Source organism: Physcomitrium patens, chromosome 17, assembly GCF_059467195.1.
Source record: "Physcomitrium patens ecotype Gransden chromosome 17, ASM5946719v1, whole genome shotgun sequence".
NCBI lineage: Eukaryota > Viridiplantae > Streptophyta > Bryopsida > Funariales > Funariaceae > Physcomitrium > Physcomitrium patens.
In genome coordinates, this window is record NC_143426.1 from 7248332 (window position 1) to 7262884 (window position 14553).

Sequence of the window (14553 nt, forward strand, 5' to 3'; positions counted from 1 at the left end):
ATCACATCCATAAAACAAAAAATAATAAAAAAAACAATTAAAGAGAACATGTATGTATATATTCATACAAAACATCAACAATCAACAAAACAATGTACAAGTTTAGGAAATGCAGTACTTACTGTGCAATGTATTTCAAACCAACCAAATTTGAAGTACTCTCTCAAAACATTTCAAAAAGTTCTAAACATTTCTTTTAAAGGTTTAAAGGACAAACTTTGAGTGTTATTTTTAAAAAAACAAATTTTAAATTTCAATTTAGAACATGCACACAAATAGAAATACACAAAAAAATGTATAAAGAACTTTTAATTAATTATATATTGAGTTGTAAAAATATCTAAGATTTGTTTTTGCATTATTTTTCAAAAGATCTGTAAATTTCAATATGAATTTAGCTAATTCAACTTTATGAAAGAGATTCATTAATTTGATAATTATAAAAATCTAAACACCAAGTGGGATATGATATCAAATGTGAATTTCAAAAAAATACAAATATACATATTTCTAAAATAATACAAAACTCACCTACATAGTATATATGATTTAAGATTTTTTGTCCAATTCTCATACATCTCTATATTCATACATACATCCCTTCCATATGTGTGTATATATATGGGAATGTTAAATAGATCCAAGTTTTTACTAAATCAATCTACCCATCATGAAAAAAATAAAAAATAAAAAGTAAAAAATCACCTCCACATTCATTTCTCCACTATTGGATCTGCAACCAATAAAAACCAACCACATTCATCATGGTTATCATATTCTTCATCAAGAGTGGGTCTATTTAGTAAAAACATGGGTCTATTTAACATTCTCGTATATATATATATATATATGCAAAAGAAACAAATAGAGCATTACCTTATTGACCAAGAATTTCCACAATCAAAGTTCTAGATGTATGTGGACCACAAATTTACAAGTTTGATATTTATAAGAAGATCATGCAACAAAATTAAACAACTTAATAAAAGACTGCACATAGCCTTTGAAAAGTCATACAACATCATAAAAAAATTATTTATTTCTATAATCTAATTTCTTTGGGCCAACCAGGTCCCAAAATCCTCCTGAAACCACGTAGAAACGATCGACCCACCCAAACTATGCCACGTGTCAGTCCCTCCTTTTCATCTATTACATCCGTTGCAAATCATAAAAGTTTTATCATCCACACGCCATTATTCTATCGGGTAGCGGTCATTCATCCAGCGTGAAGGGGTAACTAACTCCCCTAATTCCGTGCATGTCTGATGCCTTCCACGATCTCCCTGATCATGGTGGTCTTTTACTTTACCAGAAGGAGATGAATGACAATATGTTGAGATGAATGAACGAAATCTTCCTTACCATGGTGCACTTCCCCTGTTTCGTCCTCCCCCTCGCAGCACCGTCAATCTCTGCGATTTTGCGGCGAATTTGATCGATGCAGAGGTGGGTCTCACCTTGTACCCGACGCTAAGTGCCCGAATTAGATGATGTCTCCGCATTCGACGTGTTCGCACTGGGAAGATACATTTCATGGCGCGACAGAAGTATAAATTTTATTTCCGATACGAAGCTTTCACAGCAAAATTCCTGTGAACCGTGTTTTTGATCACGTTTTCATGCTCTTGGGGCTTGGATTTGGAGCATGGTGTGTGCGCGCTGTGACGAGAGATCGAAGTTAAGACATGGGTTCCGGAAGCTTTTTGAGTGCAGCGCTCCTCTTGGCGTTGATGTGTGTTGTTTCAGGTGATCGTATACACTCTGATTCTCCGACGAGTTCGCGGTTTCCGCAAGGGCAAGCTGAGCGGTTGATCAAGGCGTTGAACTTGGTTCCGGGTGCTTCAGATGGACCTGGTGTGGACGAGATGCTCGGTGGAGCTAGGTTGCAGGAGAGGAGGATTAATTTGAACATCGAAGGGGATGCTGGGATTAGTACCGAGGAGCTTGGACAGTATGCTGGATACTTCAAGCTGGCGAGGACGCATGCTGCAAAGTAAGGCTGTTGATTCTTTATTTTATTTTAAATTTTGGTTTGTGTCAATTGTTAAGATTGCATTTTGCCTTCGTTGACCTGCTACGGATATCATTGGAATGGTATGACATAGATGTAAAATCATATCTTGAGGTTGTGATTTGCCTGTAGTTGCTTTTTATGGGAACTGTACTGACCGAGATGGAGTTCGTTTTCTGAATGCATGTTATGGTCTTGCAATCACTGAACACATAATGGGCTTTGTTTAGTTTTTTGATTTTTTCTAACCACTCCTTCGTCTTCACGTTTGTGTCCCAGCTTGGTTTTATTCTGGTTATTGTCCTGGATTAGGTCAATCATTTTTTACCCTATTGTTCTCAGCATTGAATATGCATGACAAGAAGTATTGAATCATGCATTGACGTTGTCCTTTTCCTGTCGTTGCTCATGATTGATACTGTGTAACATTATATGGACTTTTTTTTCTTGGTACGTATCACTGACTGGATGGTGGGTTCGAACAAACTTCAGCATGTTCTACTTCTTTTTCGAGTCGCGGGGGAACAAGACAGACGACCCTGTAGTGCTGTGGATGACCGGCGGTCCAGGCTGTGCAAGTGAGCTTGCTTTGTTTTACGAGAATGGTCCGTTCAAGATCACCGACAATCTTACGCTTGTCTGGAATGATTTTGGATGGGACAAAGTGTCGAGCATTATCTTTGTGGATCAACCTGTAGGAACTGGCTTTAGCTACAGCACTGATATTCGTGATATTCGTCACGACGAGGAGGGAGTGGGTGAAGACATGTATGACTTCTTTCAGGTTCGAGGCTCCTTTAATACTTTTCTGGGCTACGTGTCAATTCAACATCATTTACTTACAAATGACTGACGAGGTTCGTGTCTAGGTTTTGATTTGATATGGTTATGCATGTCTTGTGCAGGCTTTCTTTGCTGCACACCCTGAATATGCGAAGAACAAGTTTTTTGTTACTGGGGAGTCTTATGCAGGCCACTACGTCCCTGCTGTTGCTGGACGTTTCCACAAGGCGCTGAAGAACAAGGAAGGTGTTCCCATCAACTTGAAGGTACCAAACATTCGCTTCTTGCAATTCAAAATCAAGTTTAATTCTTTCTGTCTTGAGGTCTTACGTCGTTTATGCTGCTTTCTTGTGCAGGGATTCGCAATTGGAAACGGTCTTACTCAACCTGACATTCAGTATGAAGCGTATGCTGACTACGCCCTGGATATGAATCTTATTACGGAGGATGATTACAACAAGATGAGCAAATTGTATCCAGCTTGTGCCGCATCAATCAAACTCTGTGGTAAGGCTAAATTCAGAAAAAAGCTTGGAAATCATGTGTATGGGGTGGGTTGAGCAGCTTATTGCGAATTTTTTGTTTACTTTAGGAAGACATTGTCATTTCTTGATTACTTCTATTCTAGTTTAAAATCATAACTTATCTCAAAGATAAGTGCATTGGACCTCCTAGTCGAGGACCTGACGAGGACCAGGAAACTTTTTTTAATTAAAATTTGCAGGTCCAAAAGGAACAATTGGTTGCCTTGCTGCTTACTTAGTCTGCCAGAGTATTTTCAACTCTATCTTGGCAGTTGCTGGAAACATCAATGTAAAGCTTCCTATCGTTTACTACTTGTGTTTCTTGTAATTCAGTTCTTTTTATTTATTTTATTTCAAAGGAGCATTGTATTTCAACTCTACTTAATGAGTTTGAGGTCTTATTGATGAGTTGAATCAACCGTGAAGTTAATGGCAATTCGTTGATTTCTTGCAGTACTACGATGTGAGGAAGGAGTGCCAAGGCTCTCTTTGTTATGACTTCTCTAATCTGGACAACTTCTTGAACAACGCCTCAACGCGAGAGGCCTTAGGCGTTGGAAACCGGAAGTTTGTGTCATGTAGTCCTTTGGTGTATGAAGCCATGATTGTGGATTGGATGAAGAACCTTGAGAAGGGGATTCCGGAGCTTTTGGAGGACGGAATTGAGCTTCTTGTCTATGCGGGAGAATATGACCTGATTTGCAATTGGTTGGGTTAGTATCATGACATTCCGACACCCAGTTGTTTGAACGATTGCTTCTTGCTCTAGTCAAGGTTTAGTTCGATAAATCAGCAACCCACCTAAGGATGTAGCATGATTATATTTTGTTCTTTTTGAGGACTAGAGTAGGTTTTCCGGTTCTGAGCATGTATTGGATTCCTTTTACCCGGTTGCAGGGAATTCTCGGTGGGTAACTGCTATGGACTGGTCAGGTCAAGTAGAGTATGCCAAGGCCGATTGGAAAAAGTTTGAAGTTGATGGCGCAGAAGCCGGTCTCACAACGGGCTATGGACCTCTGCAATTCCTCAAGGTATCCTTCCCTGTGTCCATCTGATTTAGAATAGTGGCTTTGAAGGTGCTTGACTCGTAACCATTGAAAGCTATTACTAACCTTTGGATTATCCGTTGATTACAATTTTTACACCTACTTCCAATGGCGTTCCCCCCCCCCCCCCCCCCCCCCCTTTGTTTTTCCTTTTTTCTTTTTCCTTCATTTTTTTTAACCTCATTTTACAACGATCTGCAACCTACGACAATAATTGCCCTGAGAAATTCCTACCTGGGTTAGCACTGTGGGTTCTTGTGATCCTGCTGATTATGTGGATGGATCCTCTTCTTATATTCAACTTCCAGGATTGTTCCAAATAAGTTGCTGATGTTCTTGAATGGTGTGCCATACTAGGTACATGATGCCGGTCACATGGTACCCATGGACCAACCCAAGAACTCGCTTGAAATGCTGTACCGCTGGACCAGAGGAAAGCCACTTGGTGATAAAGCCTCCAATGTAACTATACTGAAGAAAATTCCCAGTAAAGGAAATTTGTACACAAATTCAGCTTGAACCACTGTCACTTGCTGTAGGGATCGCTACACTGACTTATAAGATGTAGAATTCATGTATAGGTACTTGTTCAATTTTCTGGATCCTGTATTAAGACCTACTGAACTATATTTCTTAATATTCAGTAGTTTTTTATTCATATCTTTCTGTTCATTATTGTATCATAAATGCACAAGCCAATTCTTAAGTGCCAGAGTGAATGCTTTTCATTTTCTTGAAAATGGCTATGCATGCAAAAGAAAAGCCCATTATTGTATTCCCTCACATGTGAATCGCAACCAAAATGCAAGCATTTGTGACATTTCATTGTTGGTTGGCAGGTAATGCCGGTAAGTTATGTAGTGGCCAGTTGATTTGCCAAGCAATATGTATTATTTTGGGCTTTCTTATGTCTTGTCTAGTTGACAAGAAATCATAACCATGTTTGAAGAAATGTGGCAATAAGATTACAGGAAATTCAAAATCTGCAAATATAAAGCTCTCTTGTGTATTAAAATTTTAAACATGATGCAAAAAGTAGTTTGCTATTTTGTAAATAATTCTGATATGACTATACATGTGAATTCTAGATATTTGGGAAATTATTATTTCAAGGCAATCTTGAAACAAAGTAAAAACATTCTTCACAATAATAGATTAAAACATGTGTAACTTTGGCTAAATAAATAAATATATATATATATATATATATATATTTATTTAATTGATATTTGGTACATGGATATATATATAAGCTTAAATGAATAAACAAGTTTTTTTATTTATTGATATATTAAATTTCCTTCAAGTAAAGCCTTAATGTAGTTAGAGAATAGAATGCAAACATTTCAAACTTAGAAGGAATCATCAACCCTTATTAATAGATGAGACACAATTGGAAGACTTTCTACAACAATGATAAATCCAATCTCTTAAAGGAAGAGTCAAAAGATGTAGTTTCAAATATGCCATATGCCACCCACATTGGCATGGATCACACAATAATATGATAGTAGTTTCTTTCTTCTTATCACATACAAAACAAGGAAAGCCATCTAGTACAACTTTAAGTTTAGGATGTTTATAATTATCAATAAGAAAATGGCAAGGAACTCAATTCTTTTAATATTCTTGACACTCTTATTCATCCTTGCCTTCAAGCAACAAAATACCACTAAGCAACACATCCTTAACATAAAGAATTATGCGCCTTGCCTTGACACCAAGTGTCATAGGTACTTCATATTCCAAATACACATAATCTCTCTGAAAAATTTAGGCAACTAAGATTAATAAGCTTTGCTCTATTGGAAGTATATCTTAAAATATCACAATGTTGAGCAATAGATAAGTTCTCTATGGCCATAGACATGGCCTTCTTCAAGAACTTTGTTTGATTATGTAGACATTCAACTCAAATGCTGAGGTCATCTAAGTCTACATTTAAAACTAACTTCTCATATCTTCAATTTAGTAGAATTGACTTCCAATTATACAACAAATCGTAAGGACTAAAAGATATCAAAGATGCTTGCTTAGTAAAGCAATAACCTATCACAATCTATAAGAAAATCAACTTACAATCATGATGGTTGCTATGAAGCCATCCATACTTTTGTAAACTGCGCTTGATGGTCTAAACAACCCGTTCAACTAAGCCATCCATTGTAGGATGATTTCTAAAGGTGGTCCAATCATCTATAAAAGCTTTAGTATACAAAGCTTCAAAAGCTCCAAACAACTTATTTTCTTATTTCTTTAGGATTTTTGTAGGCACTTCTAAATGTACAAACTTATAATTATGAAAAACTAGAGTTGCTAATTCTAAAGAATTTCGTAATATAGCCACAAGTTCAATCCATATTCTAAAATGCTACACCATTATTAATACATATTTAGTTCCACATGAAGTGACAACAAGCGGTCCAACAAAGTCCAAAGACCAATGGTAACTCAAATCTATGATGGATAAGGACATTGATTGAGGTTTGGTGATTATCTTTTAATTCAATGTGAACATGCTTGTCTCTATAGTCTTTAAGGTCTTTGAGACTAAAGGAAAAACTATTGCAATTTGAAAAAATAAAAGTCCATGTCTTTTGTGCTTAGTACCATTAAGATTTTGATTTCAATGATCAATTATTGAAGTCTATGGTTTTATTTTAATTTTAATTTTTCCAATGGAGCATCATTATATGCTGATACAACCTTTAATTGTTAATTTATAGAAGAGACAACTCATGTACTCCCAACATCCTCACTTGGAATCAAATGAGGAACTTTATAACTACAATTTATGTGTGAATTAGCAATATTAGTAGCACATAAAATATCTTATAGAAATATTCATGAGAGCATGTTTTAAGCATCTAATTTTATAAAATCTTTGGTTAAAGCAACAAAAATATATTGAGCTTATAGTTCAATTGTAGTATGCTACTTCAAGCAAAAAAATAATTCAAATACTTCAATTTTATTTAGCTTAGAGTCGATTGCCTTATTATCGTTGCTCTTTAATCTTCAAGTAAGCAAATGGTTCATATGATGTTTTTGTACAATAAGAAAATGCCAAAATATTCTAATATTCTAATCTTAGACTAAAGACAAAAAATAATCCACAACTTCTAATATCAAATGAAAATTTTTACAAAAAAAAGTAGTTTATTCTTTTTAAAATAGAAATGAGTGTTTAAAAATTAAATCATAGTTTAAAGGTGAGTAGTCCACAACTTTTATAAACACAACAATAATAGTGGAGTAATCCACTTACTTCTAAAACAAAACAAGAACAATGAATTAGCACTCTTATCAAAGTATTAAGGACATGAATGACAAATAAATGTATAATATATGGCCAACTTATTGTACAATATTGTCACAGATATATATATATATTATAATCTTTACCTAGATAATATGGATATGTAGAAGTAAGTAAAAGTAGATAAATTTCATAATACCTTCTAAAATAGCTTCTTAGAAGCTTCTTAGATGTTGTTTTGACTTTACATGTGTTTATAGTTGATTGATAGATTAGAAACTTGGTCAACAAGCTAATCACGTGCCACATGTGTTGGTAGCTTACAAATTAAGGTAACTATGTGACGCCCATATAGAAAACTTGCCTTATAAGTGTCACGGATACAAAATACAGACAAAAAATCTAACAAGAAGTTCAAGAAGAAGTGGCAGAACTAGATTAAACAGATGAGTACAAGAACAACACCAGAAGGGTGAGCTAGAACTCCAAGAGATGTGTTGTCGAGACTGAAGAACCTTTCAGCCTCGACTCCTATATATACTACTGAATAGGAAGCTTCTCGAGCTACTTCCGCTAACTAGGACGCTTCTCCAACAACTTCTACTAATTAGGAAGCTTCTCGAGCTACTTCCGCTAACTAGGACGCTTCTCCAACAACTTCTACTAATTAGGAAACTTCTCGAGCAACTTCCTAGAATCTATCAGAATATTCTAGAACCTTCTAAGAGAATCTTTAGGGAATATTCTAAGAATCTTCTAGAACCTTCTAAAAGAATCTTTAGAGAATCTTTAGAGAATATTCTAGAAGAATATTCGAAGAATCTTCCAATGTATGTCCATGACATCACCTCCTCTTCTAGCTTTGAGGTCTCCGAGAAGCAATGTTGTTATTAGTCAATACCAACGCAAGAAAATGAAAATCTGTCGCATCACATCCGCTATGAATTCCAATTGTTGTTCGCGAGGCAAATGATTCATCGGCCCTTGGAGCCAACGGTAGTGACCAACACCTTCAACCTCTGACCAAGCGTGGACTTCTATGTCTCCATTGTGAAACTGTCCTCCAAACACACCTTCTGGCTGACCGTCGTAGGCAGGCTCGACCTCAAATACAATTACTAGCGATCTGTTGCTCGGTATCCTTCGAGGTCGTCGTGGTGCAGGCGGTTCTTCATCTCGCGGTCGTCTTTGTGAGCTAGTCGCTTGAGATGACATAACAAGTGTAGTATCTTGACTATCCATGTCTAAAGGCTAAAATGATGAGAGCAAACTATAGTTGCTAACAAAGTTCTACACTATCGAACTATGGGTTTTGGAGGTGCCCTCTCCCCTTTTTATGCTACTTGATGAGCAAGCTTCAGCAAGAAGCTATCGTTGAATCGGCTTAGGTTTATGAGGATATCGTTGATGAAATTCTTGTACCTTTTTTGGTGCATTGGCAAGATTTTCGGCACGCTCCCACGTTCGTTCATTGATGTCGTATCCACTCCAATGCACTAAATACTCCAATTTTCTCCTATTACGCCGTGAATCTAGTACCTTTTCCACCTCGTATTCCTCATGGTTTTCAATTTCGATACTTGGTGGCGGACTTTGTACTCTTTGGGGAAAAGCTGACTCTCGATAAGGTTCCAACAAAGACACGTGAAAGACTGGATGTACCTTCATAGTAGCTGGTAACTCCAGACGATATGCCACCGGATTGATCTGCTTCCCGATAACAAATGGCCCTAATCTCCGATAGTCCAATTTGTCACATGGCCGCTTGGTCTTGATATTCCGTCGAAGAAGCCATACTTTACTTCCAACTTTAAAAGTAGGTGCCTCATTTCGATATTTATCTGCAGATGCCTTGTAACTCTCTTGGGCAGATTGCAATTGAAGCTTCAACGTCGCTTGAAGCTCCGATAGTTGCTTCACAAATCCTTCAGCTGCTGGGTTGTTATTTGCTGAAGAACTCAATAAATCGAGCTTGGGGTGGTATCCGTAGTTGGAGAAGAATGGTGTTTGTTGAGTTGACGCATGAAGAGTATTGTTGTATGCGAACTCAGCAAGCGGTAGATATGCAGTCCAATCATCTTGTTGATAGTTGATGCTGCATCGTAAATATTGCTCCAAAACTTGATTCACCCGCTCCGTTTGACCGTCAGTTTGAGGATGAAAAGCCGAAGAGAGCTTAATATCCACCTTCAATATCTCAAAGAGGGACCTCCAAAACTTGGATACAAACTGAGTACCTCGATCCGACACGATATCATCTGGTAGGCCATGATAACGATATATGTTATCAAGAAAGAGTCTTGCGGTGTCTTCACTTGACGATGTTTTCTTGCAAGGCACGAAATGCGCCATCTTTGTAAATCGATCCACCACAACAAAGATGCTGTCAAATGAATTCGATGGCGGTAGGTCCGTAATGAAGTCCATAGAAACTGAAGACCATAGTCGGTGCGGAATAGGCAATGGCTGGAGAAGTCCATACGGGCGATGTCGAGGGATCTTGGATCTTGAACAAACATCACAAGAAAGGACAAATTCCTTCACATCCTTCCACATTTGGGGCCACCAAAAATCTCGTGAAATGAGCTCCAAAGTCTTGTTGAATCCAAAATGTCCCGCAGCTGGAAAGTCGTGGCGAGATTGAAGTACTCGGAGTCGAGTTGGTCCTTTCGAGATATACAACCGCTCCTCAAAATACAGAAGATCTCCCTCCACCTTAAACTTGTCATTATCGACACGTTGTTTGATGTCAAGAGCTATAGAATCCTCAATGGTCGCAGTACGTACCTCGCTGAGGAAGCCGTCATCGATAGTTGCAACAGTAGTAAAAATCCTGAATTTTTCTAGTTTCAACAATGTTGTACATTGTTGATCAAATGCTGCTTCTCCAGCCTTTGGCGCAAGATACGATCTCCTCGATAATGCGTCAGATAATCCTTGCTGTTTTCCAGGGCGGTAGGTGATAATAAAGTCAAATCGTGATAGAGACATATTCCATCGAGCTTGACGACGATTCAAAATTCGAGCTGTCATGAAGTACTCCAACTTCTTGTGGTCTGTATAAACAGTCACTAGATGTGCAGCTCCTTCGAGGAAGTGACGCCACTCTTGGAAGGCATCCACTATAGCAAGCAGCTCTTTGTCGTGGATCTCGTAGTTGATCTCAGCAGCAGAGAACTTTCGTGAATAGAACGCAACTGGGTGAAGCTTCTTGTCTATGCCCATCTGTGAAAGCACAGCTCCCAAAGCAAAATCTGAAGCATCGGTCTCTAAATAGAAAGCCTTTGCAAAGTCAGGGTGTACCAAGATTGGAGCCGTAGTGAATGCCGTCTTGAGATCTTGAAATGCTTTTGCTGCTTGTAATCTCCATTCGAGCTTGTCTTTGCTTGTTAGACGCGTGAGTGGTGCAGCAACTTGAGAATAATTCTTGATGAAGATCCGATAGAAGTTAGCAAATCCAAGAAAACACTGAACATCTCTAACCGTCTTCGGAACTTCCCAAGATATAATTGCTTCTACCTTTTTTGGATCCATCTTCAAGCCCTCTGTAGTCGTAATGAAGCTCAAAAATTCCATCTCATTCTGGTGAAATTGACACTTCTCCAACTTGGCATAGAGTCCTCCTTCGCGTAGTTTTTCAAGAACCAAACAAACGTGCTTCTCATGTTCTTCTTCATTCTTGGAAAATATCAAAATATCATCCAGATAGATGACAACAAAGTCATCGAGGTATTCCCGAAAGATGTCGTTCATCATATGCTGAAAGACCGCTGAAGCATTGGTAAGACCAAAAGGCATGACATTGTACTCAAAATGGCCATACCTTGTACGAAAGGCTGTCTTCCATTCATCTCCTTCTTTGATTCGCACAAGGTTGTAGGCTCCTCTTAAATCAATCTTTGTAAAAATCCTTGCACGTCCAAGTTGATCTAAGAGGCCGGAGATCAAAGGTAAGGGATAGCGATTTTTCTTGGTCACCTTGTTGAGTCCTCGGTAGTCCACGCACATCCGCAGTGAGCCATCCTTTTTCTTCACGAATAGGATTGGTGCTCCAGTTGGCGACTTTGAATGTCGAATAAAATTCTTGGCTAGATTCTCATCGATGTACTTCCGCAATTCTGCCAACTCCGTCTGCGATAGGTTGTATATTGGACCAAAAGGTGGTTGCGCTCCTTCCTCCAAGTCTATGGCGCAATCATATGGTCGATGTTCCGGCAATATATCGGCGTTCTTCTTCTGAAACACGTCTTCAAAATTCCTATATTGCTCTGGTATATTCGATGTTGAGATATTCTCGCCGCTAGTTGGAGCTGCATAAATGACAAATGGTGTGCCTTCCTTGGACGATCTTAGGAACGCTCTCGCTCCAATAAACATGGATTTCTTCATGTAGGTTCTACCAACAGGTTTATTATTATTTTTTTCAGGGAATGTTATCCTTCGTAGCCTCCAATCAATGGACGGATTATGATCTTCTAACCAAGAAAGACCAAGGATAACAGGGCTTGATGGGGTTCTAATAATATTAAAAACAACGTGACTACTATGGTCCTTAAACACCACTTCTATAGGTTCTGATTCGTGGGTAACGTTGCCTGACAATAAGGGTCGTCCATCTATCACCTCTACGTGAACAGGTTTGGACTTCTGTACTAAACGGATCTTGTGGCGTTTAGCAAACTCTTCATCTAAAAAACAAGTAGATGCCCCCGAATCCAATAAAGCTAAAGTTTTTTATTTTTGAGGGCCTAAAAACAAAGGAATTGTAAAACAACAGGCAGGTTGGACAGAGAAGGAGGAACCTGATTGTTGTCGTGATATTAGATTGTCTTGCCACACGGTTCCTACTGTGGCTGGGCGTCGTCGTTTTCCGGAATCATCGCACTTCTAGTCTTGACAGGGTGCCAATTTTGCTTCTTTGGGCAATTTCCAACCTTGTGACCTTCTTCTCCACAGTACAAATATAACCCTTCCTCCATACGCCATTTCTTCTCTGTTGGAGTAAGAGATCGGACACGCGCCGTGTTGATTTGCATGTCTGTTGCCTCCGAATGTGAGTTTAAGCTATTTGCAGACATAGTCACGTCGTAACGAATCATTTGGTGTCTTGGACGTTGGTCTTGGCACCGCTGGAATAGGCGGTTGTCACACTTTACAGCTTGGCTAATAGCTTCGTTGAGCGTTTGAGGATCAGGAAGAGATAACAGCAAGTCCTTCACATCATCCTTCAAGCCCCAATAAAACTGACTCACCAACGCCTCTTCACCCCAATTAATGTCACTTGCCAATTGTCTGAAATCCGAGGCATAGACTGATGCAGAGCGTGTTCCTTGTCGTAGCGATCGGATCTTTGTTGTAGCCCATCGAACTTTATCATGCTCGCCAAATGCTTCTGCAAACGCCTCCAAGAACGTTTCAAAGTTGCTCAGGATTGGCGATCGCTTCTCGAACAAGGGAGTAAACCAAGACAAAGCTTGTGCTGTAAGCAAGGTTCCAACAAGCCCAACACGCGCTTCCTCCGTCGGATAACGTTCGGGCTGTAAAATTGTTATCAACCTGATTTGGTTGACAAAACCTCGAAACTTGGAACGAGTTCCATCAAACTTATCCGAAAGACTAACTCGAGGCTCCTTTCGTTATAGGACTACTCGATCTTGTTGAACTGAAGGTAGAACTGCTTCTTCTGGCGCAGAAGTTTGAGGCTGATATGCTTTAGATGGCGCTATCCCAGATGCTCCATTGTTATGGAGTCCTACCATGACTCCTTCGATCTCTGTTGTCCTATGTGACAAAGAGGCAAGAGCATTTATGATGGCGTCTAGTTTGGATTCCAAACTTTCAGCCATATTAACGTCTTAACCTTCGGCTAACCTTTAGAAAGAAGAAAAAAGAGTTTTGACAAGAGGACAATATTGGTTCAGAGGAGAGTACTCCACAGCCTCTAAAACGCCTTAAGACTCCAAGATGAGGGGTAATCCACTCTCTCCAAGAAGAATAAGGCTCTAATATTGAGAAAGAAGAGATATCAGTTTAGAGGAGGGTAATCCGCAACCTCTAAAACACTAGCACACCTTCAAGAAGAGGGGTAATCCACTCTCTAACAAGAAGGAACTAGCTCTGATATCAGTGAAAATGCAATCTCGACAAATTGTCACGGATACAAAATACAGACAAGAAATCTAACAAGAAGTTCAAGAAGAAGTGGCAAAACTAGATTAAACAGATGAGTACAAGAACAACACCAGAAGGGTGAGCTAGAACTCCAAGAGATGTGTTGTCGAGACTGAAGAACCTTTCAGCCTCGACTCCTATATATACTACTGAATAGGAAGCTTCTCGAGCTACTTCCGCTAACTAGGACGCTTCTCCAACAACTTCTACTAATTAGGAAGCTTCTCGAGCTACTTCCGCTAACTAGGACGCTTCTCCAACAACTTCTACTAATTAGGAAACTTCTCGAGCAACTTCCTAGAATCTATCAGAATATTCTAGAACCTTCTAAGAGAATCTTTAGGGAATATTCTAAGAATCTTCTAGAACCTTCTAAAGGAATCTTTAGAGAATCTTTAGAGAATATTCTAGAAGAATATTCGAAGAATCTTCCAATGTATGTCCATGACAATAAGTTAAGATATGAGTCAAGCAAAGTCAACATATTTTTAGAGGTCCTATAGAACGTCGCTACATAGATCCTAGGTAGATAGTATATATAAAGGCAAGAGTGAAGCCTTCTTCACTCTTATTAACTCCTTTCTTACTTCTAGTTTAGTTTCAAGAGTCTCTAATTTTCTTGTCTTTTAACAATAGCCATTCCAATTTCCTTTTTAATATACATACTTCTCTATTTTTATTTAGTTATATTTCTTTGAGAGAGTCTCACTTGTTTATTTGCTTTCATTGAGTTCTTATCTTTGACAAATGTATGGC

General features: G+C 38.6%; 1 protein-coding gene across 1 annotated transcript; it reads left to right on the forward strand.

Annotated features, from left to right (window-relative positions):
- The first annotated feature begins 1593 nt into the window (after positions 1–1593).
- LOC112294904 (serine carboxypeptidase-like) lies at positions 1594–5025 on the forward strand. The gene is made up of 8 exons (XM_073540371.2): positions 1594–1996; positions 2507–2798; positions 2920–3063; positions 3154–3304; positions 3522–3610; positions 3776–4034; positions 4219–4352; positions 4725–5025. Exons 1-8 carry the CDS (start codon positions 1689–1691, stop codon positions 4884–4886), a joined length of 1539 nt encoding a protein of 512 aa, XP_073396472.2. The 5' UTR covers positions 1594–1688; the 3' UTR covers positions 4887–5025.
- Positions 5026–14553: the final 9528 nt, after the last annotated feature.

What these genes read in the sequence shown, in the direction of transcription:
- LOC112294904 (XM_073540371.2), top strand. Translation starts at nt 1,689, where the DNA reads ATGGGTTCCGGAAGCTTTTTGAGTGCAGCGCTCCTCTTGGCGTTGATG. An exon ending in ACATGTATGACTTCTTTCAG is followed by an intron (nt 2,799 to 2,919) that starts GTTCGAGGCTCC and finishes TGTCTTGTGCAG; the next exon opens with GCTTTCTTTGCTGCACACCC. An exon ending in CCTGATTTGCAATTGGTTGG is followed by an intron (nt 4,035 to 4,218) that starts GTTAGTATCATG and finishes ACCCGGTTGCAG; the next exon opens with GGAATTCTCGGTGGGTAACT.